The 23,553-nt window shown below is 39.7% G+C and overlaps 2 protein-coding genes across 2 annotated transcripts; one reads left to right on the top strand and one right to left on the bottom strand.

The window, feature by feature from the left end:
* The first annotated feature begins 7,260 nt into the window (after positions 1-7,260).
* On the top strand, positions 7,261-8,672 carry LOC144666511 (uncharacterized). The gene has a single exon (XM_078527934.1). It carries the CDS (start codon positions 7,282-7,284, stop codon positions 8,449-8,451), a length of 1,170 nt encoding a protein of 389 aa, XP_078384060.1. The 5' UTR covers positions 7,261-7,281; the 3' UTR covers positions 8,452-8,672.
* Positions 8,673-9,971: 1,299 nt separating this feature from the next.
* On the bottom strand, positions 9,972-23,501 carry LOC144666207 (uncharacterized). The gene is made up of 5 exons (XM_078527594.1): positions 23,438-23,501; positions 18,499-23,102; positions 14,456-14,500; positions 13,085-13,129; positions 9,972-12,667 (listed from the first exon to the last, which is right to left on the bottom strand). The coding sequence occupies exons 2-5, from the start codon at positions 23,061-23,063 to the stop codon at positions 12,643-12,645; spliced, it is 4,680 nt and encodes a 1,559-aa protein (XP_078383720.1). The 5' UTR covers positions 23,064-23,102; positions 23,438-23,501; the 3' UTR covers positions 9,972-12,642.
* Positions 23,502-23,553: the final 52 nt, after the last annotated feature.

Here is a 23,553-nt window from a genome sequence, read left to right as displayed (position 1 = left end):
ACCAACAACTCTAGCGGCGGTTATTTTAGGATTAAGCACCCTAACTAAGCGGTACCAATCCACAAATTGTACCCCTAAAAGGTATAATGAGCACCCCGTAAAAATCATAGGGGTGTCCCCCCTGGAAATTGAGCCTAGTCCAGGGGGTAGCTAGTTTTGTGCAGAGTTGTAGGCCTGGCCAACCGGTACGTGAGGGATGGTTTTCAGGGGTGGGGGAAAGCAATTATGAGGATAGACTCCCTTGGCGGAGTTTTTAAAATAAACACCTTCAAGTTTGCTTTCGCGTTCACTTCCTGGAGATTTTATGAATATTTCGGCAGCAAGTAATTTCTAACAAGTAGTGAGGGAAGGACCGAATTAACCCCTTCTTTGTGGAATAAATTATTTTTTGTGGAATTAATTAAGTAGGTGACGTCATAGGGGCGTAAGTGACGTCATCAAAAATGGGGCGTAATCTAAAAATAGAAAAAATTACCTTTTATTTGTGGAATTAATTATTTTTTGTGGAATTAATTAAGTGGGTGACGTCATAGGGGCGTAAGTGACGTCATCAAAAATGGGGCGTAATCTAAAAATAGAAAAAATTACATCATCGGGCATAATCTAAAAATAGAAAAATTACATCATCGGGGCGTAATCTAAAAATAGAATAGTGACGTCACAATACCCCAGGGGTAAACGTCATAAAAATGATGAGATCATAATTTAAAAATAGAATAGGGACAGTATTGCCTTCATCAGTGTTTATTGTCGCAAAATAAAATAATATTTTGATATAGGTCAAAGAATCTGCATTCAGAAGTCTTTTTAAAGGCAAAATTATCGGTATATTTAAGCTTTGTGGAGCAGCCGACCGAAAAGTCATGGGAGCGATTATTTCTCGTTTCCATTCTAACTCGGGCAATAGTTCGAATATAATGTATGCAGGTTGGCGCAATGTTTTGCTGTGAAAGACCATTGTCGCATTTTCATATTCCCGGCATATTCTGTTCATCTCTGGTAAGTTTTTGCTTCTAGTCCAAACTAGAATTAAATAACTTCGTGATCCTTAATCAACTAACGCCAAGATTTATCGCACGCGAATTCGCATCAACTTGAACTAATTAGTTTACGAAATCAACATTTCACTGGCACTTTTTTGTTTAACGAAATTACGTTTGTGAAGATCCATGATGTCATAATTGAACTTTCTACTCTATGGCGGGAGCGGTTTTCAGCATAACACAGAACAGGCATGAGTATTTATTTCGGTCAAAGTTTTTAGCTTTGTAATTATGCAAGTTGTCTTGTCGCATACATTTAGTACTGCTAACATACCGGTAATTGTTTATAAAACAATGGTAAAGACTCGATGTGCTCTAGTGAACAAAGCATGACCAATCGAAAAGTTAAAACAATAGAGTGAACGCGCTTCAGTGACCTCGGATATAAACAAGGATTTCGAACCGCTTATGATAGAAAACATATCGGTACAGAGTTTAAAAAAAGTCATACACTAAACACACAGATTGTAAGTAAGATAAACTTTTATTTCGATCGTTCAACATGGCATTACAATGATTTAATTTAATAATCCTCTTCTTGTCCTTTGGAAGATTTGTAAGGCGAGTTTTTATGTATTCGCCGGGAGCGTCTTGAAGGCCTTTTCGGTTCATCATCCCAGTAATTTACGAATCGGATTTGAGGTCGTTTCCGCTTTTTAGGCGGAGATAATGATTCCACCGTGGGAGGAGGGGTCAAGTTGCCTGCGGAAGATATTTGTTTCTGCCCTTCGGTTGCTTCTGGTATAGAATTGAGCTGGTGTTTGTATGTCAAAAACCTGTTTTGCAGCTGTATGTATTGCCTTGCTTTTTCGTCTTCTGCAAGGTCTCCACGTTCTTGTGTGTTATAGCTCCGCAATCGTAACATCGACGCAAAGTATCCTTTCCGTGCTTTCGGTCAAGAGGGATTTCGTGCTCGCATATAGGACAAATTTTACAGTTATCTTCCCAAAAGCACTTCGGGCATTTCATGATCGCAGTATCATATACATTGGAACCCTCCCAGTGTTCACATCGAGAACTAGCTTTTGTCTGAATTACATTTTCGAAATCGCTATTCTCGGCTTCTTCATCGCTGTCGCTCTCGCTCCCTTGAGATTCCTCATCTCCACTACCCTCCTCAGAAGCTGTTCCCTCCTCTTCACTACTGCCAGTTGAGTTATTGTCATCCTCCTCTTCCTCTTTATCACGATAGGCTTGTTCTTTTTGTAATATATCGCTTAGAACTTTCTTATTCTTTATCAAACGCTTATTAACTCCCAGCTCCGCCAGTCCCTCTGAAAAGGTATTGAGTGCGCGGGGTTTGGCTACATCATCGTTATGTGGAAGTAGCACATACTCGACCAGTTCTGAAATGTTTGTTACTGGTATTATGCGTTGATTTCGGAGTAATTGTCCGCGTGGTGTCCAAAACAAGATATCTTTGGAGGTGGCCATGCTATGCAGCAGTTCAGAAGCATACTTTCTAGACACAGCTTGGGAAAGATTATTTAAAACATCGTTTATCCGGGGTTCCTCGTCATCGCTCTCGTCATCAGAGGTTGTGCTATCTTCTTGTCCGCTTTCCTCCTCTTCATCGTCCCAGTCTATCTTTCTCTTCATATTGACCAGCACTCGTTAAAAGCAAGATATAAATGATCAATTTTAAGGATGCAGCTATGCTCTTATAACATAAGAAGTCCCAAACTACTTATAACAGGGGTCAATAATTCTTGAATAAAGCCTCCACCCTCTTGTACAAGAATTCGTTTCTTTGTCTTGAAGGGAACATTTGGTTCAACGAGGTTGACTAGAGCATCCTTGTAGGGTATCACTTTACGCTTATCTTCTTCAGAGATTGGTATGTTTTCCTTGAGAACGTTATGAATAAGTTGCACTAATGCGTGCATCTGTTGTGGAGTGGCTGTCTTAAGAAGAAACTGGCGTTGATGAGAAGGACAGTCAGCTAAAAGTTGAAGGAAACCTCGATTGTTCTTTACTACACGAGTCATGATTAAAGAATGAACTAACGGTAGTAAGGTTTTTCTTTATAATTAATACTGGTGGTGGTGGTGGAGTTAAACAATGGAATTGTGGTGGTGGTGGTGGTGGTGGAGATAAACAATAGAATTGTGGTGGTGGTGGTGGTGGTGGTGGTGGTGGTGGTGGTGGAATTAAACAATAGAATTGTGGTGGTGGTGGTGGTGGAGATAAACAATAGAATTGTGGTGGTGGTGGTGGTGGTGGTGGTGGTGGTGGAGTTAAACAATAGAATTGTGGTGGTGGTGGTGGAGTTAAACAATAGAATTGTGGTGGTGGTGGAGATAAACAATAGAATTGTGGTGGTGGTGGTGGAGTTAAACAATAGAATTGTGGTGGTGGTGGTGGAGTTAAACAATAGAATTGTGGTGGTGGTGGTGGAGTTAAACAATAGAATTGTGGTGGTGGTGGTGGTGGTGGTGGTGGTGGTGGAGATAAACAATAGAATTGTGGTGGTGGTGGTGGTTGACTTATACAATAGAATTTTGGTGGTGGTGGTGAAGTTAAACAATAGAATTGTGGTGGTGGTGGTGGAGATAAACAATATAATTGTGAAACATTGCACAGAAATTCAGTTCTCGTTGAGTTGTGAGAGAGTTGACATGAGTTGGTCCTGTCCTATTTGTCAAAAAAATTTTTCAAGGAAAGATAGCATGCAAAGACACATGAGCAGTAAACATAGTACTTCCGGTTTTCCTCCATTTCAAACTATGTCGGAGTTCTCGAGAAAAGTGTCAGCGGTTTCACTTGGGCATCCGTTTACCTGTATGGTGGTGTCTATGGTGGCGGGAATGACAGGTTCGAGCAAGACGCTCTGGGTTAAATCTTTGTTGCAACAGGCTCACAAGACAATTCACCTACCCCCTGAGAGGATTGTTTGGTGCTATTCTCAGTGGCAACCGGCCTACAGCGAGTTGTTGATGGCGATACCTGGAATTGAATTTAGCAAGGGTATCCCTGAGACCTTAGAACAAGATTCTTACTTTGATGTTAATAAACGAAACTTGATTGTCATCGACGACCAAATGATCGAAGCCGGAAGTGATAACCGAGTCGTGAACCTGTTTACTAAAGGATCGCATCATCGCAACTTGAGTGTCATTTACATTGTGCAAAACCTCTTCCATCAAGGCAAAGGCAATCGAAGCATCAGCTTAAACAGCCATTACTTGGTACTTTTCAAAAACTCCCGCGACAAACTGCAGATTTTGACACTAGCAAAACAAATGTATCCTGGACAAACTGCTTGGTTTATGAAACAGTATGAAGACGCGGTACAGAGACCATTTGGTTATCTGTTTGTTTATCTTAAACCAACCACTCAGGACAGTTGCAGATTGCGAACGAACGTATTACCTGGTGAAGAACGATTCGATAAAGGCCAAGTAGAAGGCAACGTTTCTAAGGAACTAGTGCAATATCTTAAGCAGCAAAACTTGATGATTCCCCCGGTACTTTCGGAAACGCAACGCTTGCAGAACAATATGGATGGCTTTCTCTCTCGTGGAGACCTTGCAGAAGACGAAAAAGCAAGGCAATACATACAGCTGCAAAACAGGTTTTTGACATACAAACACCAGCTCAATTCTATACCAGAAGCAACCGAAGGGCAGAAACAAATATCTTCCGCAGGCAACTTGACCCCTCCTCCCACGGTGGAATCATTATCTCCGCCTAAAAAGCGGAAACGACCTCAAATCCGATTCGTAAATTACTGGGATGATGAACCGAAAAGGCCTTCAAGACGCTCCCGGCGAATACATAAAAACTCGCCTTACAAATCTTCCAAAGGACAAGAAGAGGATTATTAAATTAAATCATTGTAATGCCATGTTGAACGATCGAAATAAAAGTTTATCTTACTTACAATCTGTGTGTTTAGTGTATGATTTTTTTTAAACTCTGTACCGATATGTTTTCTATCATAAGCGGTTCGAAATCCTTGTTTATATCCGAGGTCACTGAAGCGCGTTCACTCTATTGTTTTAACTTTTCGATTGGTCATGCTTTGTTCACTAGAGCACATCGAGTCTTTACCATTGTTTTAAAAACAATTACCGGTATGTTAGCAGTACTAAATGTATGCGACAAGACAACTTGCATAATTACAAAGCTAAAAACTTTGACCGAAATAAATACTCATGCCTGTTCTGTGTTATGCTGAAAACCGCTCCCGCCATAGAGTAGAAAGTTCAATTATGACATCATGGATCTTCACAAACGTAATTTCGTTAAACAAAAAAGTGCCAGTGAAATGTTGATTTCGTAAACTAATTAGTTCAAGTTGATGCGAATTCGCGTGCGATAAATCTTGGCGTTAGTTGATTAAGGATCACGAAGTTATTTAATTCTAGTTTGGACTAGAAGCAAAAACTTACCAGAGATGAACAGAATATGCCGGGAATATGAAAATGCGACAATGGTCTTTCACAGCAAAACATTGCGCCAACCTGCATACATTATATTCGAACTATTGCCCGAGTTAGAATGGAAACGAGAAATAATCGCTCCCATGACTTTTCGGTCGGCTGCTCCACAAAGCTTAAATATACCGATAATTTTGCCTTTAAAAAGACTTCTGAATGCAGATTCTTTGACCTATATCAAAATATTATTTTATTTTGCGACAATAAACAAGATGAAGGCAATACTGTCCCTATTCTATTTTTAAATTATGATCTCATCATTTTTATGACGTTTACCCCTGGGGTATTGTGACGTCACTATTCTATTTTTAGATTACGCCCCGATGATGTAATTTTTCTATTTTTAGATTATGCCCGATGATGTAATTTTTTCTATTTTTAGATTACGCCCCATTTTTGATGACGTCACTTACGCCCCTATGACGTCACCCACTTAATTAATTCCACAAAAAATAATTAATTCCACAAATAAAAGGTAATTTTTTCTATTTTTAGATTACGCCCCATTTTTGATGACGTCACTTACGCCCCTATGACGTCACCTACTTAATTAATTCCACAAAAAATAATTTATTCCACAAAGAAGGGGTTAATTCGGTCCTTCCCTCACTACTCTAACATTTCGTGACAGAGAACTGTGCCAAGTTTCCTTCGTTCTTTGATCAACCATGCAACGCTGTTGATTTAAGACTTAATTTACGCAGCGATACCAAGCGGTGATTATTTGGGCAATAGGCGAGCTACTGAGCAAATTCTTATTTTTTTCTACGGTGCCGGGCTTATTAAACAATACGTATTCTGAGATCAAACAAAGAATTCCTTTTCAGTATAAGTATCATAATTTACAGTGGCAGACAAAGCTTGAGACGATTAAAGGATTTGCGCTATTTACAGAGAACCCATGGCGTTAAAATTGGGGCTGTTTCACAGTCCAGCAGGTAGTTTTATTTCTCTTACGTTGCTTTTTTTTGCGGGTTCAGCTATCTGAGAAAATAGAGTATATAAACTGTCAATCAAAGCTTTAGCGGACGTGGTCAACACAGTAGGCATCAATTTTTGCTTGTGAGGTTAGCCTCAATTTCATGTAAGCCTTATTTTTGAACTTCCAAAAAGTGACACTGATAATCCTTTTGTACAATGTGAGTCGTCAAACGCTAAAGAAATGTCGACCTGCTGTTGAAAAGAAAACAAATCATTGTTTGTGAGCGAACCTTGCCTCATAAAAACTTGATTTTGTTTTAGAATTCTCAGCTTGTGCGCACATATCCCCCTCATGCCCCTCTCTCGCCTCAACACCAGAACACAACGTGAAAGAACACAACACATTAAATCCCACAAACTCCGGTGCCATTGTGGAGGGTCTGAATGGAGTTTAATGTTTAGTGTTATTCGCCAATATTTTTTAGTGTGTGTAAATTGGCCAATTTTTTAATGTTTACTGTTTCTGGAGAAAATACTGTTAAGTGTTTGGAGGGTTTTTCGTAAAAAAAGCCATAGTCTTTTAGCATTGTAAATTCTTATCTGCTCTTTGAAAATCGGTAATAAAATCACTCATGAGCTTTGAAAATTTTCAAATTTCTCCTCGGAAATCTTTGGTAGTCTTCGGACATCATAGGCAATCTTCGGAAATCTTCGGTAGTCTCCAGAGATCAATTCAGTAGTCTTCGGAAATATTCCAAAATTATCGGGAATCGTCGGAAAATGGCCGAAAACTTCTTGATATACTAAATATGGTACTGAATCTCAATGCATTTTCATTTAACGATCAACACTATCGCCAGATAGGAGGCGTGGCAATGGGAAGCAAAATGGGTCCCAACTATGCGTGCCTGTTTGTCGGTTACATTGAAGAACAGATCCGCTCCAACTACACCGGCTTTGTACCCCAACTTCACAAACGCTACATTGACGATGTAGTCGGAGCTGCACAGTGCAGTCGCCTTGATCTGGAGGAATTTATCAATTACGTCTCCAACTATCACCCAGCCCTGCAGTTCACATCCAACATCAGTGAACTGGAACTACCTTTTCTCGACATCAAGCTGGCAATTAAAAACAACACCCTACAGACGTCCGTGCACTACAAGGAGACAGATACACACAATTACCTCCATCATACGTCACTCCATCCGGATCATTGTAAAAAGGCAATCCCATACAGCCAGTTTCTTCGACTTCGCCGAATCTGTTCTGATAATGATGATTTTGTAGCCAGAACCTCGGAAATGAAGACCTTCTTCCTGGCGCGTGGTTACCCCGAGGCCTCACTCGACAACGACCTACGCAGGGTATCAACTGTCCGCCGAGACGACGCACTAACACCACCATCACACCGGGACGACAACGCAGAGAATAGAGTGCCGCTCGTATTAACGTACAACCCCTTCAACACCGGCACAAAACGCATCCTGCTGGACAAGTTCGACATATTGTCCACTGATCCTGAGACACGCAGGATTTTCACCGAGTTCCCCCTAGTGTCGTATCGAAGGGACAAAAACCTCAGGGATGCTCTCGTGCACTCCTCTGGATACACGCACTCAGTCGCCGGAACTTATCCCTGCCGACGTCCTCGTTGCCTGACGTGCAAGTACACCACACCCCAAACTAACATACAGGGCCCCAAGAGCGTCTATACCATCCGTGATCGCTTCACCTGTCAGTCTGAAAATGTTGTCTATTGCATCGTTTGTCGCCGTTGTTCGGTCCTATACATCGGTGAGACTGGGAGGCGCCTCCGGGAACGTTTCAGTGAGCACTTGCGAAGTATCCGTAACCACTCTCCTGGCTTCCCGGTGGCTGAACATTTCAACTCAGCCTCCCACTCACTCGACGACATAGCGGTTTGTGGCCTGAAACAGTGCAGTGGCGGCAACACGCGCCGGAAACAGCAGGAAATGCGACTGATTTTCGAGCTCGGTTCTCTCAGACCGAGCGGACTGAACATTAATTTCAGTTTTATTTGACTGATCCTGCGCATATCAACAACATGCGCCGTACATTTTATTTGTACGTCAATCCATAATTAATCGACTGTGTGAAATTCGCGCGCGCTCGTATTGCGCGCGCCAGCCGTTTGTTTTTCGTATGGCGCAACTCGCTTTTTAACATCGGCATTTTTACATTACACTGAAGAAGGGCTCTGCCCGAAACGTCTGTAAATATTAATTTTTTGACACTTAAAAGAGTTTTTTCTCGAATTTTTTTTTAAATAAAATAATATTGGCCACGTTGGAGCCGTTTTTGTTTCTTTCTGGATAAAATTTACTGTTACAGTGAATTTTTTACTGCTAGTGTTTAAATGCCTAAAATGTTACTGTTTCATATTACAGAGGCAAAAAAGTGTTCAGTGTTATCGAAGTACCCCCATTCAGACCCTCATTGTCGTCTCCAGTTTCCATCTTTTTAGCCGGCGGGTTGCGGGACCTTTGTACCAGCCCTCCACCAGTCCCAAGAGCAAGAGCTAAACAACTGACCACGGTTGCATTTTGGCTTTCAGTTTGTGCCGTATCATGTCATTGACGCTTTGAGCGTTTTTCCTACAAGTAGTATCAGCTTTGCTTTCTGTCTTTGCATTTGATCATGAAGTCCCCAAACAAAAATTTGGGGGCTCAGCCCCATCCCCCACCCCACCCACATTTCAGTGCCGAAAGTATTGCTAGTGCAGCATACAATGGTTTGTCAAGACACAAATCGTTTTATCAGCATCGTGCTTGGCGGAATTATATGGTCTGCAACCTGTTATAATTCTGTTTGGCATTACCTGTAGCTTCGGCGATTTCAGGACGTACATTTTGTGCCCTCCGACGTCTAAAGAACAACTCAGAAAGCACCATGAAGCAGGATCGTCTGAACTGCCTAGTTATGCATTGTCACAAATCGATTACGGACACAAGGGAAACTGTTTAAGACACTTTAGGCAATTTAAGGAGGGGGATCCGCCCCCTCCGGGGGTATGTGCTTCACTTGAAGTACGATGACCCCCCCCCCCCCACACACACACACACGTTTAAAAACGCTCCGCCGCCTCTGATGGAGAAGATCGTTCATTCGATTCCATAGTGCTATCTTACATTAGAGAGGACGTAAGAGGGTTTTAAAACTTCCTTAAAAAGACATCAAACTCCTGGGATTTTAAGTTTGATGTATGTCAAGAAACAATGTTGTGATCATTAATCTTTTGTGCAAGCAGGCCAAGTCATAACTACGGTAGCAAAGGCCCGGGCCTCATATGAGTCGAACCTAATGCAAATGAGCAAAAGCTATCGTTTTTGGTCATTTGCATTAGGTTCGACTCATGTGAAGTTCAACTTTTGGCCTGGCCCTAAGGATGTTCATCATTGGAATTTTTACCCCGGGATCAGGTAGCCTGTGTACAGCCGTCTCACCTTTAAAGAGTAAGGATCCTGTTCCCTAGCCTGTGTACAGCCGTCCCGCTACGCTAAAAAAAAATCGCGGACCGGAGCAGGACGGCTGTATACAGGCTAGGGAACATGATCCTTACTCTTTAAAGGTGGTTTTGTGACCAATCTCACAAGATGAAGATGGGCAACTTTAATGACGGTTATGAAACACTGGTTTATTTTCTTGGCTTATTACAAATGTTGATCAATTCAGCTTATTCCCAAACTTTTCCTCTACAGAAAAATCTTAAAATACAGCCAAGGACACGACTCTTAAGAAAATCAACAACTTTCTAACTAAAAATAAAGCACTTGCAATGGTATATATATATGTATATCCGAGAAAAGTTATAATAACCCCAAAAATCTAGCAGCATGGATAACAGATCACTTATTTTGTGATTTCTCTATAAAACAAATATCCAAATTTCATTAATAGGCTTTTTTATGCTGCAATATTAATTATATACTTGTACTACTCATGTGCTACCAACCAGCACTTGCATGGTTGGTAATCGAAGGCCGTGTTATAGTATGTACATTACTCCGTTGTACAGAAAATACAAAATGTAAAAATCTAATTGTAAAAATATAAAAACTCTGACATGCTTGTAGCAGACTTATCAAATTCCACCTTTCAGAAATTTTGCGAATAAGAATCTGCCATTTTTTTTTTTTTTTTTACAAATTTGGGCACTACAAAATGCCTTTCTAGTTTTTTTTTTGTTTTCACTTAATCAAAGCTATAAACTGTGTGGACTTATACCGAGTCACAAAAAAGCTTGTTTCAGCGGAGACAGTTTAAAAAGTATTCTCGATTTCCAGAAACTCAAGTTCTGCACTTCGAATTTTTCTTTTCCAGCACTAATATTTGAAATAATCCTTGACTAGAACTCGAACAATTTAAAGCTGAATTATTACAACTAAACACTAGCCCTAGCTACCAAACATTATATTACAATTATTATGATAAATACTGAATTAAGGTTATCAAGTCTTAATACTCACTGATTGCTAACTTCTAATTACCTTGGTCAAGAGAATTGCAAAATAACCGGATTTTATCAATGTTCAGCAAATCCAAACAAAAATAACTCCACACAGCTACAGTCACACGTCAAATTCGCTATCTCAGCAAATCGAGTGAGGTACCTTAAAAAAACTGGGAAAATTCTGTTTTAAACCAAATTTTCCAATAAACTGAAAATTATTGAGTAAGGTGATTTAGAGAGAGTTAAGGAGGCTCGATGTAGTTTTTTTAGCCGAAGGGTGGTTGTTTTGAAAATTAAAATTATCTAGGAAGCCAATGTTTGATTTTTGCCAAAATACACCATAATGATCAAATATGACCAAATTGTAATTTTTTACCCGTCACTTAGTCACAAAAGGTTACCATAGCAACGATTGACTTTTTCTTTTGTTCTCAAACAAGCTTGATTTTCTTGAAATCTAGATTGACTCTTGGTGTTTATTTTTTGATATATTAAAGTTTAGTAGATTGACTAACTGTTGACGAAATTTTAGAAAAATCTGCAAGAGCGTTTTCAAGTAAATCAAGAATGAAATTTTCAGAAAAACCCCGTTTTGATATAAAATAGGCACTTTTAAATTGCTTCGTATTATTTGGGCGCAGTTACTCTCACTGAAATATAAATACTTACACCATCAAAGACCATAAACTGAAAGCGAAAGAGTTTTTGCTTTAATTTGTAAAAATATTTCGACTGCCGATTGCAGGAAATAAAAAGAAAATACCAAAAACTTCATTCTTGATTTACTCTTAAACGCTCTTACAGATTTTCCTAAAATTTTGTGTACAGGTAGTCAATCTACTAAACTCGAGCATATCAAAAAATGAATACCAAAAGTCAATCTAGATTTTGAGAAAATTAAGCTTGTTTGAGAACAAAAGAAAACGTCAATGGTTGCTATGGCAACCTTTGTGACTAAGTGACGGGTAAAAAATTAAAATTTGGTCATATTTGATCAGTATGGTGTATTGTGGTAAAAATTGAACATTGGTTTCCTAGGTAATTTTAATTTTCAAAACAACCACCCTTTGGTTAAAAAAACTACATGGAGCCTCCTTAAACAGTTTACTCAAACTAAACTAAATAATTGTGGCGACATCAAGGCTATTAAACAAACCGACACACAAAATACTGATTTAAAATCATAAAAACGATTTGCAAGCACCAATAACCTTATCGATTATTTTTCCTGGAAAAAAAAAGTGAAACTGCAACCAAAGTATTCCAATATATTCTGTGTAACGCAATAACCACAGCTTACACGACTGAGCGGCTCTCTCACTGTATCTGATTCTGTATAAGAAAATCTTGACAGCTTTCTAAACTCGATATCTTTACAACTAATTACGGTAAATTTAATGGTTCATTCTGTACAATAAAGTCGACATTGTTCTCTAACTTAATTGATTCATTGAATGTATTATTTTGAATAATAAAATATCGTCTTTGTACACGCACTAAAAAAATGCATTTGATTAAATCTTGCTTTGACATTGCGTAGGTATGTTCTTCATACAGCTGCACAATACCCTCTACAGTAATGTTTACAATATACACCGCTAAAATGCCACTAAAAATAAACACGATTTGTACAAGGAAATACATGTTTCGAGTTTTCACGTCGTTCGTGGATCAAGCTTCTTTCTGTAGACTCATGTAGAGGAAGCATTGCTTGATTAGAGTCGTCTTACAAATTGCTTTGCAAAGCAGCATCATTTGGCTACTACACAAGCAAACACCTGCAACAGCTGAAAAATACAAAACACGCAGAAACCGATATTTAAAAAAAATCAATATGAATATCGTTACGAAAAAAAGTTTGGTAAAAGAATAGAAAAAGAACAAAAGCAATCAATTGTTATTTAAATGATGACATATTTTTATTTTCTGAAGGTTATCACGCGATGACACCCTTGTTTTTTTTCCAAAAAAATGTGTCCAGCGGTCATTCAGTATCCACCTCTGGCCTGTAGTCGAACCCCCCCTAATTTTTTTAAAACGACCAACTCTATCGACTGTCAATAATGGCAGAGTTGAATGTAGTATCTGCGTTAGTTTGAACCGAAAGCGTTACCATTGCGAGCAAAAAAAGAAAAAAAATACTCAAATATACAGCTAAACTCTTCCTACTTCAGGTCTAACAAACGTTACTGCTAATGTCTAACCTCTTGTTTTCTCTTCTGTCTTCCATCTCTGGTGTGCTAGTCACCCTGAAATAAATAACTTTATTTAGTGTCTAATGTATGCAGGACACTATAAAATAAACAATTATATACGGCAAATAAAACATAAACTTGTTAAGAATCTCAACAAGTGGTACATGTGTAATTTGACAGGTTGGCCCTGTTTTACAAAGCGGGCTAACTAGGAACTACCAAGAACAAATACTGTAAGCGAAGGATTTGAACAATTTGATGTGACCCTTCTTTACTACAGGAGTTATGCTGCTTTTCATCCCATTGTTTTTCATAAACACTTCAGGAAAATAGGATGCCGCTTACAATCAAAACATTGTATGTCAAGTGTTCTTACCATTCCCGTATAAAAAATATTCCCATCAACATAATAAAACGACAACATATGCAAGGGCTGTTCAGCGCATGGCTCTAATCTTTTCGTTGGTAAGTTTTTTACATTTGTTATATAAAGAATTTATTTTTAAAAAAGTAAGCCTTTATGATTGCATGTAACCTAGTGGAGATTTTTTACGTCTATTTAACTTGCCGTTCATATAATCTCATCGTCAAGATTTTAAAGCGCAAACAAGACGCCTAAAGCATAAAGCTTAAAACCGGGCGGTTAATGTTTAACTACTTGATTGCGCAAGTACAGCAAAAACTTTTAAATACCATTTAATTGAGTAACACGCAAGTCTGTGGATGGTTTGTCCGTGCTTGGACAAATTCCTGCTTAGGCTTTCAAATTTTAATTTTTTTCTGAATACGAATAGCCTCGGTATTTTTAGATTTTAGTTTTTACCCTAGGATAATGCCCAGGGGGGTACTCGAAGTATACATGACGGGGGGTCCGGCTGAACAGTTTTTAAAGTTAATCTTGTCTGCAGGTAACTCGAAATTATAACGCCCGGGAAACACATTTGGCTGCAATGAGGCTATGGTTTTGTCATTTAGAATCATAGAATAAAGTTCTTTGCAAAGATTTACTTTCATAGCGATTATTTGACAAAATTTAACACTAAATTAACTTAGCCGTGGCACAGTCCCTTTAATAACAAAAAAAAGGCTGTTGACGTTTTCAGTATACAGCGCAGATTCCTTTCTGAATGTGGTTAATGACACCCTTGTTATTTCCAAAAACAAATTGTCTCCAGCAATAATTTTTATCCACCTCTGGCCTGTAATCCAACCTCCCCAAATTAAGCGACCAACTCTATCTACTGTCAATGGCAGAGTCGAATGTAGTAGCTGGATAAGTTTGAACCAAACGCGTTACCAAAAAGAAAAAAAAGAAATACTCAGATATACAGCTAAAAATTTCCCACTTCAGGTCTAGAAACGTTGCTGCTTATGTCTGACCTCTTGTTTTCTCTTCTGTCTTCTATCTCTGGTGTGCTAGTCACCCTGAAATAAATAACTTTATTTAGTGTCTAATGTATGCAGGACACTATAAAATAAACAAGTATACAGCAAATAAAACATGAACTTGTTAAGAATCTCAACAAGTGGTACATGTGTAATTTGACAGGTTGGCCCTGTTTTACAAAGCGGGCTAACTAGGAACTACCAGGAACAAATACTGTAAGCAAAGGATTTGAACAATTTGATGTGACCCTTCTTTACTACTGGAGGTATGCTGCTTTTCATCCCATTGTTTTCAATTAATTTACAGTATACAAGATATCGTAACACAGAAAACCTTTAGTCCTAATATCCAGTGTGGGAGGCGCGGTGGCCTAATGGTTAGCGCGCTCGCCTCCGAGTCGAACGGCCCGGGTTCAAGGCCTGGACGGGGCGCTGCGTTGTGTTCTTGGGCAAGACACTTTACTCTCACAGTGCCTCTCTCCACCCAGGTGTATAAGTGGGTACCGGCGAATTTACTGCTGGGGGGTAACCCTGCGATGGACTAGCATCCCATCCAGGGGGGAGTAGCAATACTCCTAGTCGCTTAATGCTACGGAAACCGGGATAAGCTCCGGCCTGTATGGGCCACTAGGCTCGAAGCAGACTTTACCTTTACCTAATATCCAGTAACAACAACCAACATTTGGTGGAATCAGAGAAAATACTTCAGGAAAATAGGATGCCACTTACAATCAAAACATGTCAAGCGTTCTTACCAGATAACGAAGTAAAGAATTTATTAATTTGTTTATCAAACCCAAATAAGGAGTAATCTTAATCCACCGTAAGGAAAAGGAAGGCGGCTGTACATTTTGCCGCGAAACCAACTCTGCTTCGTAGAGTACAAACAACGCGCGAAACGAGTACAAATATCTCACGATATTTGTACTCGTCTCATTTTCCCTGACCGCGCGAATGATTGAAAACTTGGCAAGTCAGCATTTTGGGGGAAAGAAAACGTTGGATAATAAATCTCTTATTAGACATTTTAGTGTGTAGTATTGCTGTACATTTTTAGTCGTTATTTGTATTTTGACTCGCCCTTCGGGCTCGCCAAAGTACTGCATGACTCGTAACAATGTGCAGCGATACTACACACTAATCAAAGATCTCTTCGAGATATCGACTTTTTTTAATAATAATAATAAATAATAATAAAATATTTATATAGCACCAATATCCTAAAAGTTCAAAAGCGCTTTACAGAGGTTAAACGTTAAAAATTTTAAAAACACTATTTAAAAAAAAAATAAATATAAAAATAGTAAAAAAGTTACAAAAATGCTTACAATCTTACGACTAATAAAAAAAGTTGCTAAAAAGTATGTATGAGTAGAAGGTTTATCCTGGGCATTGTTGTTCGAACATATCATGGAAGAATTCACACGTCTTTCAGTTCAAGCATTTTTTTTATTTTCGCGGAGGAAATGCTGTATTTGTCAGTCGCGGCGGCTGGGTGCTTTGCGACTCATATACTTTGGCTTGGTTAAAAATGGTAAACTTTGACGTTTGCCTTTAATCGAAATAGTTGTTTCCTTCCGAGTTAGAAAGATTTCTACTCGGCTTTAAAACCGCCGCCTGGTTAGCTCAGTTGGTAGAGCGCAGGACTGCTGTGCGGGAGGTCGTGGGTTCGAACCCCAGACCGGACCAACACTCAGGGTCTTAAAATAACTGAGGAGAATGTGCTGCCTTTGTAATTACATTTGCAAAAGGTAAGACATTCTAGTCTTCTCGGAAAAAGGACGATAAACCGTAGGTCCCGTCTCCTGTATCTTCAGTCTTATTACAGGGGACGTTAAAGAGTAGGGCACGAAGAGTAGCGGTAGAGTAGGGCACGAAGAGTACGGCACGAAGCTCCCGGTACGGTGTTGTGGTCTGGCCTTTACAATTGAATCTTAAATTACAATGGTTGAGGTCACACTAGTGCTCTTTTTACTATAGTAAAGTTAAGTTTACTATAGTTAAGCCAATTTGAATGTGACCGACTTTTTTCAGTTTACTATGGTAAATGTAATCGTAGTCTGTCGCGATAGCAACGGCGGCAGGATGAAAGCGAAGTTAACTATAGTAAAACGACCTGAAAAGGCATGGTTTATCGCGCGTTTATCTAAACTTTGTTTATTTAAGTAATGGACTGCAGCTGTCTAAGTTTTGACATGAAAGGTCTCAAAGCTCCGGAACCGTGAAATGGTTGCGCCATTTTCATTCTTGTGCTTTTATATTCTTGTGTTCGGATCAACACAGAAGCAACGCTAGACCTTTTATTTCAGTTGTCCTAGGAAAGTCGCTGAAAAATGCACGCCGCTCTTCTTCCCCTTGAGAAGCTTGTCTTCTCAGCATTCGCCTTGCGAGGAGAGCAGTGGGTTAGGACGGTTAGTCGTGTCGTCGTCTGTTCAGAAGAAAATACATGTTCAGGACACTAAATCTGAATCTCTGAGCTTTCCGGATAACAGCGATTAATAGAAGAAGAGCAATAATCGTAAGGACCACGCGTTCTGAATCCATGGCTCACTGCACGCAGGCGACATGCAAAAAAGATTTTTTTCCAGATGAAAGTACAGTCACGCGAGTGAAAGTGGAATGTCTGAACATATTTGTTTTAGTCATCAAATTGCAGTTTGATTGACAACATTTGGACAAGAAGCCATCTGGGAAATGTAAAAGTCAACAAGCACAGTTTACCATAGTTAACTTTTGTTTCCTTTTTTTTTACTATAGTAAAAGAACCACAGGAAAAGTCTAAGTGTGACCTCAACCAATATGTGTAAAGCGCATTTGAACATACACATATGAAAATGCGCTATATAAATGCATTATCATTATTGTTATCATCATTATTAATGCAGGGTTCCCGATAAAGGTTACGCACGACAGAGTTACCTTTTGTCTCGTCACGCAATCTTAACCCCACACAGTAAATTTTCAGTTGGATATTACCAAAAGCCGCTTCCTCGCGTTATTCTTTACCTTACGGCTACACATGCCATTTCTAACGACTACATTTCTAGTAAAACAGTTGCTGTTTATTTTTCTAATGGCGATGCATTAACTTCTGAACAGAAGCAAAAACGTTTAGCGTTTACTGGTCTTTACTGACTGCTTCCACCGGAAGTAATTTCACAACAGGCTACAAAACACTTGTAAATATCACTTAACACATTTAATGATGTTGCAATTCTAAATTGTGCAATTCAGCAGAAATAATCAATTGTCACGAAATGAGTTCCCTTTGGTTAACTATTAGCAACGTTTCAGTGTGTGAAGGACTTGAACCAGTGCAAATTTGCGTTGTTAATCGTTTTAGGTTAAATTAATATTGGCGCCTAAAGACTTTTACCAGTACAAATTGCGTTCTTACTTCGCTGTCTTCGAGCGCTGAACCCCTTACATTCTTAATTGGTTATGTGACGTAAGATTTGGGCTACTCACGTTTTTGATTGTTATATAACGTTTGTAAATTTGACAAGTCACGTTTTTTCTACAAGAACGGAAGTGCTGAAGCACAACTATAGAGTGACACTTTACAAGTCACGCGCTTTGATCACCCACAGCGGAAAGTATTCCCTTGAGAAATTAAAACAGTCCCTTGAGAGTTAACAAGAATGCGATTCCTTCCGGTTCCAGATTTTACCCCACATAACTGCTATTCTACTTCTTTTTGCTTGTAAACAAGCAAAAAAAGTCGAAAAAATGTCTAACAAGATATGTATATATTCTACTTTGATCAATTGGAGTAATAAAACACCACAGGATTCTTATAGGTTCTATTGGTATCTACCTAAAGGCTGTATCATTGCCTTCAAATGGCAACTTGTGGTTTTCACACAAGCTTGAAGTAAACCATACTAATTCTGTCTGTTTTCAATGTTGTAGCGAGCATTGATGCGCATTTCTCCATTGCAATACACCGCTATTCCGAATATCATTTTAAGAATAAGATGTTCATCTCTTATAAACATTGACTTGTGATTTTTTTGAAAATTTTCGTAATGACTCACCATTTGTTCTTCCTGCTGTCTTTATCTTGCGGTAGCTGCACCTGGATAAATTTGAATCCGTGTTTTCGGTCACTTTGGCCAACGGCAAGGCCATGCTTACGAGGACAGGCTGCTAAACAAGTAACCTTATTTTCCAGATACATTACACTCAGCAGGTCTCCAGATTTGACGTTAAACAGTCGAAGACAATATTCTCCCGAGCTGATAACACAATCCTCTTCACTAACAAATTTACAATCCCGAAACTGCTCGCCTCTATATAACATGTGTAGTGTTTCGCCGGAAACTGCACTGAGGACAAGCAATGTTGGGGGCGTTATTTTGCCTCTTATGGAAACTACAACAAACTGTTCTGCAAGAGAAAACACCCCAAATAGAACTATAATTAAATCATATGTATTTACATCGCTTAGATTGGTTTTCCATAGAGTGGTTTTGCCATCCGACAACACAAGTGAAGAGAAACTTCTGCCGGTTAACAGCTGACACTTACTGTTACATGCAACCAGCATCCTGTGACCAGATGGGATTGTCGACATGATTTCTCCGCTTGTTGTATCCAATATGATCACTTTGTTCTCATTTCCCCATTTTGCCTCACACGCCACTCGTTCATCTGATATGGGGATGATCTTTCTGACTGCGTATTCTATGGTCCATTTTTGGACACACTCAGACAATATAAAGTCCCACATCTCAAGAGTACCAGTTCCTGTTGTTAATAAAACACCTTCTTTCACAGCTACAAGGCAATTCTTAACAAGGCAAGTTGTGTTTAGAGTAAGCTGCCCAACGAGCTCTCCACTTGAAACATCCCAAGCCCTGACGTTTGGTTTCAGGGCATCGCCAAAAGCATAAACGGTCTCACCACTCAAAGACAATGCAATTTCTTTGATGCTATCAAATGTAAGTTTTCCTCCACTTTTTCGTAGTTTATGAATATGCAACATGTCTACGAAAGTATCACCAGGAGAACCTCTCAATACTGTTTCCTCATTTAACACAAAACAAGATTTCACATTCACAGATGAAATAGGATCTCCTAACAAAAATCCAGCCTCACTACGTGATTCAAATTCCCAGGGCACATAGGATTTACCATAGGAATTACTAACATCTAATGCACAATTCGGATGTTCCGCCATATTGATATTCAAACAAAAAAAATGATTTAGCAAATGTACTCCACCAAAGCACCAAAGAGATCGACAGTCAGGTGAGAACTTTATCATTCCACAACTTTCTTGGATGTTATTTTCTGTCAGTGTTCTAAAACCATCCAACACATCGACGATAGAAATGGAACCTGTGGAATGAGAAATTGCCAGCAGCTTCCCATCTCGTGACCAAGCAAAAGATAAAACATCTTCACTTCTTGTGGTACGAGTAATCTCGGAACCATTCTTCAGACTCCACATAACAATGCATTTTGCATTGTTGGGGCAATCAGTTAGCATTGTGGTCTTGTCTCCTGAAACCGAGCAAACTGTGAATTTGCAGCTACTTTGGGGAAACAGTGGTTTCAAGTCTCCATCAAAACTATAGGCATGGCTAAGGACTCCTGGTAACACCACTTCATCAGTGGGGTGGAAAACGACTGAGCGGTAAAATAATAAGGCATGTGAAGCAGAAGGTGATATTCTGTAAGCTCCATTCCCGTAGTGAAGTTTCTTTTCCAACACTGGACGTTCCCATACAAGCTTGCCGGTATGGAGTGACCACATCTGAATCATTCCCTCGTCACATTCACACACCATGTAGTCCATCTGCGGTGAAACATCAAAACAAGCCACTTTAGACGAACATTGAAATCGAGATAGAACAGCACCCCGCTGCATCTCCTTGTGCACAAATTCCATATACGGTATTTCTGGATATTTGTTTTGCAACAGGCTCGATGCCATAGAAGATAGCACTGTTCCTCCCTCATTCAGCACGGTTTCGAAAAACACATGAGGATGTTTTGCAAAAGTGTTGTGGTACTCTCGTAACAGGAACATTAAGGTGTTCAACAAACCTTTACTATCTTCAGACAGCCCCTGAGAGATTTCCTGCCTTTGAAGCCATAAGATGTCTTCAGCTGGTAACGAGGTGCTTACAAAGAGCTTTGCATACACAAGCTCTAAGTCCATCACATATCTTTGTACACACTCCTCCAGGCTACATCCACCTGGTCTCATATCTTCCTCTAACTGCAACATGTGTGGTGCACCATGATGTAGCGCATACTTCTCAGTAGAGCTAAGCACTGGTTCACGTTCACCTTTGAGTTTCAGGTCATCAAGTTCATCAGCACAGAGGTTTGCAAGAATGCGGTGGCCTTCCTTCTCGTCCAAGGTAAAAACATGCTCTCCATAACATGATGTGTCTGTCAACCAGTCTTTAACTGACTTGTGAATGACATGTACACTGCCATCGCGAATGGGAAGAAGGGATGACACACTACTAATAGCTTTTAGTACTTTACGCCTTGTAACTGGTGAGTTTGCACAAGGTAACAAAACTTTAGAAACTAAGCCAATCGGCAAGGGCTCTCTTGATGCGGTAACAGCACTTAACAGATTCAGAAAATTCTCTTCCTTGACGCCTAGTTCCTTCCTTAGTTCATTTTCTAGACGTTTGAAATAGGAATGGTAGACTGACGAAATTGCCAATGGTAAGTTGCGATCAAGATCTCCTTTTTCCAAAATTGCTACATTCTCGTCGAGAAATGACACAAGAAAGTATGCGTACAGCATGAGTCCTTCAGACTTCTCTATAAGCTTTTCCACAATGGCACCTTTATTTTCTGTTTGGATTAGATGTTCCGTCCTCTTCTGGAAGAAGCGTTTGATGTCTTCCACATTCTTTTCATCGCTTGATTCCAGCTGAAACGGCTTCAACTGTTTTAATGCCTCGGCGATGTTTCTCTCTGGTCGGGTCGTACATAGAAATCGAATCCAACATGGAAGCTTACAAAAGTGGTTAGCAATTACATCAAGCAGCTCATTCCGTTCTTGGTATTCACTTTCGTCAAGACCATCTATCACCATGAGCAGGTTTCTTCCAGGATCAGCTACAGTGTTTAGAGGTTCTTTAAACAGCAAAGCAAACAGCTCCTCCACACCCATGTTGTTAAGATCTTCACCCAGATTTCCTGAAAGCTGTTCCAGAAGGACTTCCTTGTACTCTGGCAGGGCATGACACAAGCGATAGGCCAAGGACTGAAGCATCAGCTGAGGATTTCGGTAACGTGCGTTATTATGCTGACAAAAGTGGCTTCCTGACAGTCTTCCAGCTTCTTGCATTATTTTGCATGTGACGGCAGAAATTACTGACTTTCCCATTCCGGCATTGGCGCTGATCACCATCACGCGGTTTTGAGAGTTTCTGTCATCTAACCAGTTTTGAACTTTGTTAAACACCCACTCACGTGTGCCTTCTTGAAATCGTCCCACGTGATACTCAATGTCTCCTTTGAACTCAGACTTGGCAAGTTTCCGTAGAACTTTATCTGCTTGGCTTTCAGTGCCTTTTCTTCCTTTCAAGCTACCAACTGCTTGCTTTATTTCCTGGAGACCTGTTTCAACAGCTTCAAAATGTTCCTCTTGGGTTTTTGCTACAGCTTGGACAGTTTCTTGTGTTTTGGTCTGGGTCTGATGTACTTCTTCCAGCTTTGACTTGTTTTCCTGGATTGTTTCACGGTCTTCTAGTTGCGTCTGATGTACTCTCTCAACAGTTCCTTCTATGTTACTATCGGTTTGATGTACTTCATCCAGTTTTGACTTGTTATCCTGAAGCGCTTTATGAACTTCTAGCTGGGTCTGACGTACTTCCTCTACAGTTTGTTGTGTCGTGATCTGGATTTGATGTAATTCTTGCAGTTTTGACTGGCTATCCTCAAGTGTTTTAAGTTCTTGAAGTTGAGTCTGACGTACCTCTGCAATCCTTTGTTGTGTTTCAGTCTGACATTGACGTATATCCTTCAGCTGTGATTTGATATCCTCTTCACTATCAGCCCAGTCAAGTAACGCGTCAAGATAATCTTCCTCCCCACCATGTTCTGCCTTCAATCTATCAATTTCTGCCTGATTCAAACCAAGAGCAACAAGAACGGCACTAACGTCCTGCCACAAAGAAGAGAAAGTTGGTGTATCAACACCAGTGGTCGATAAATGACCATACAACTCATTTCGGAAAAACTTAATGCGACAAAGGTTTGCCTCAAGAGATGTGTCACTTGGGAGTGGGAAATTGTGCCATCCTAATGGATGAGGGTAAAGACCACAAATGTTGGTCAAAAGGACGAATAAAAGAGTTATATCGAATGTGTTGGAGTCTGGTGCAGCTCCACCAGGTGGGAACAGTTGGTCCCACTGAGCTGTACGCAAGGCTCTTCTCCTTAAGAGATTGTTTAGAGAAAGATAGTTTGCATTGAGATCAGCAGCCAGGTTTGCAGGAGGATGATAACTATCAAAAACATTCCTCAGAACCGTTGTTCCACCATCAATAAGAAGTCTGCTGAGCTTGGCTCCATTTGTTTTCTCTACAGAGCTGGCCAGGGGTGAAGGTGCAGCAGCTGCCATCTTTATCCAATGTGGAAAGGTTTAGACCTCCAACTGTACCTAAGTGAAGGAAGAAAATCATATTTCGTTTTCTTTTTACATTTATTGTTGAACATGATGGAATTAAGATAGTTCTACTTCTGATAATCGATCCACCTTAAACCACTAAAAGACATGTAAGGTGAAGTGCCTTTTTCTTTTTAAGACAGACATAAGAAAAAATTGCACATTCAAGGTAGTCCCGTAAGCTTGAGAACGCAGTAAGTTTTTTTTTCTATATATTTTAGCATGCTACTGACCACAGGGACGTACGTTAGTTTCATATTAATTACAAGGTAACAAACAGAACTACATGAATGTTTATTTTCATCTTACTCTAAATAAAAAGTTCATACCTTAACACTGTTCCCCAACGGAAGCAAAATTATCAGCCCTTTACCCCTTTTTATAAATTTCACATGAGTTAAGGTGAAAAGCATGTACCAAAGGAGAACAAATTCATTCCCGCACC

This window comes from Oculina patagonica, chromosome 9, assembly GCF_052425735.1.
Source record: "Oculina patagonica isolate OP01 chromosome 9, crgOcupat, whole genome shotgun sequence".
Taxonomy (NCBI): domain Eukaryota; kingdom Metazoa; phylum Cnidaria; class Anthozoa; order Scleractinia; family Oculinidae; genus Oculina; species Oculina patagonica.
The sequence above is the reverse complement of the archived record's forward strand: the minus strand, read 5'-3'. Positions and strand labels throughout refer to the sequence as shown.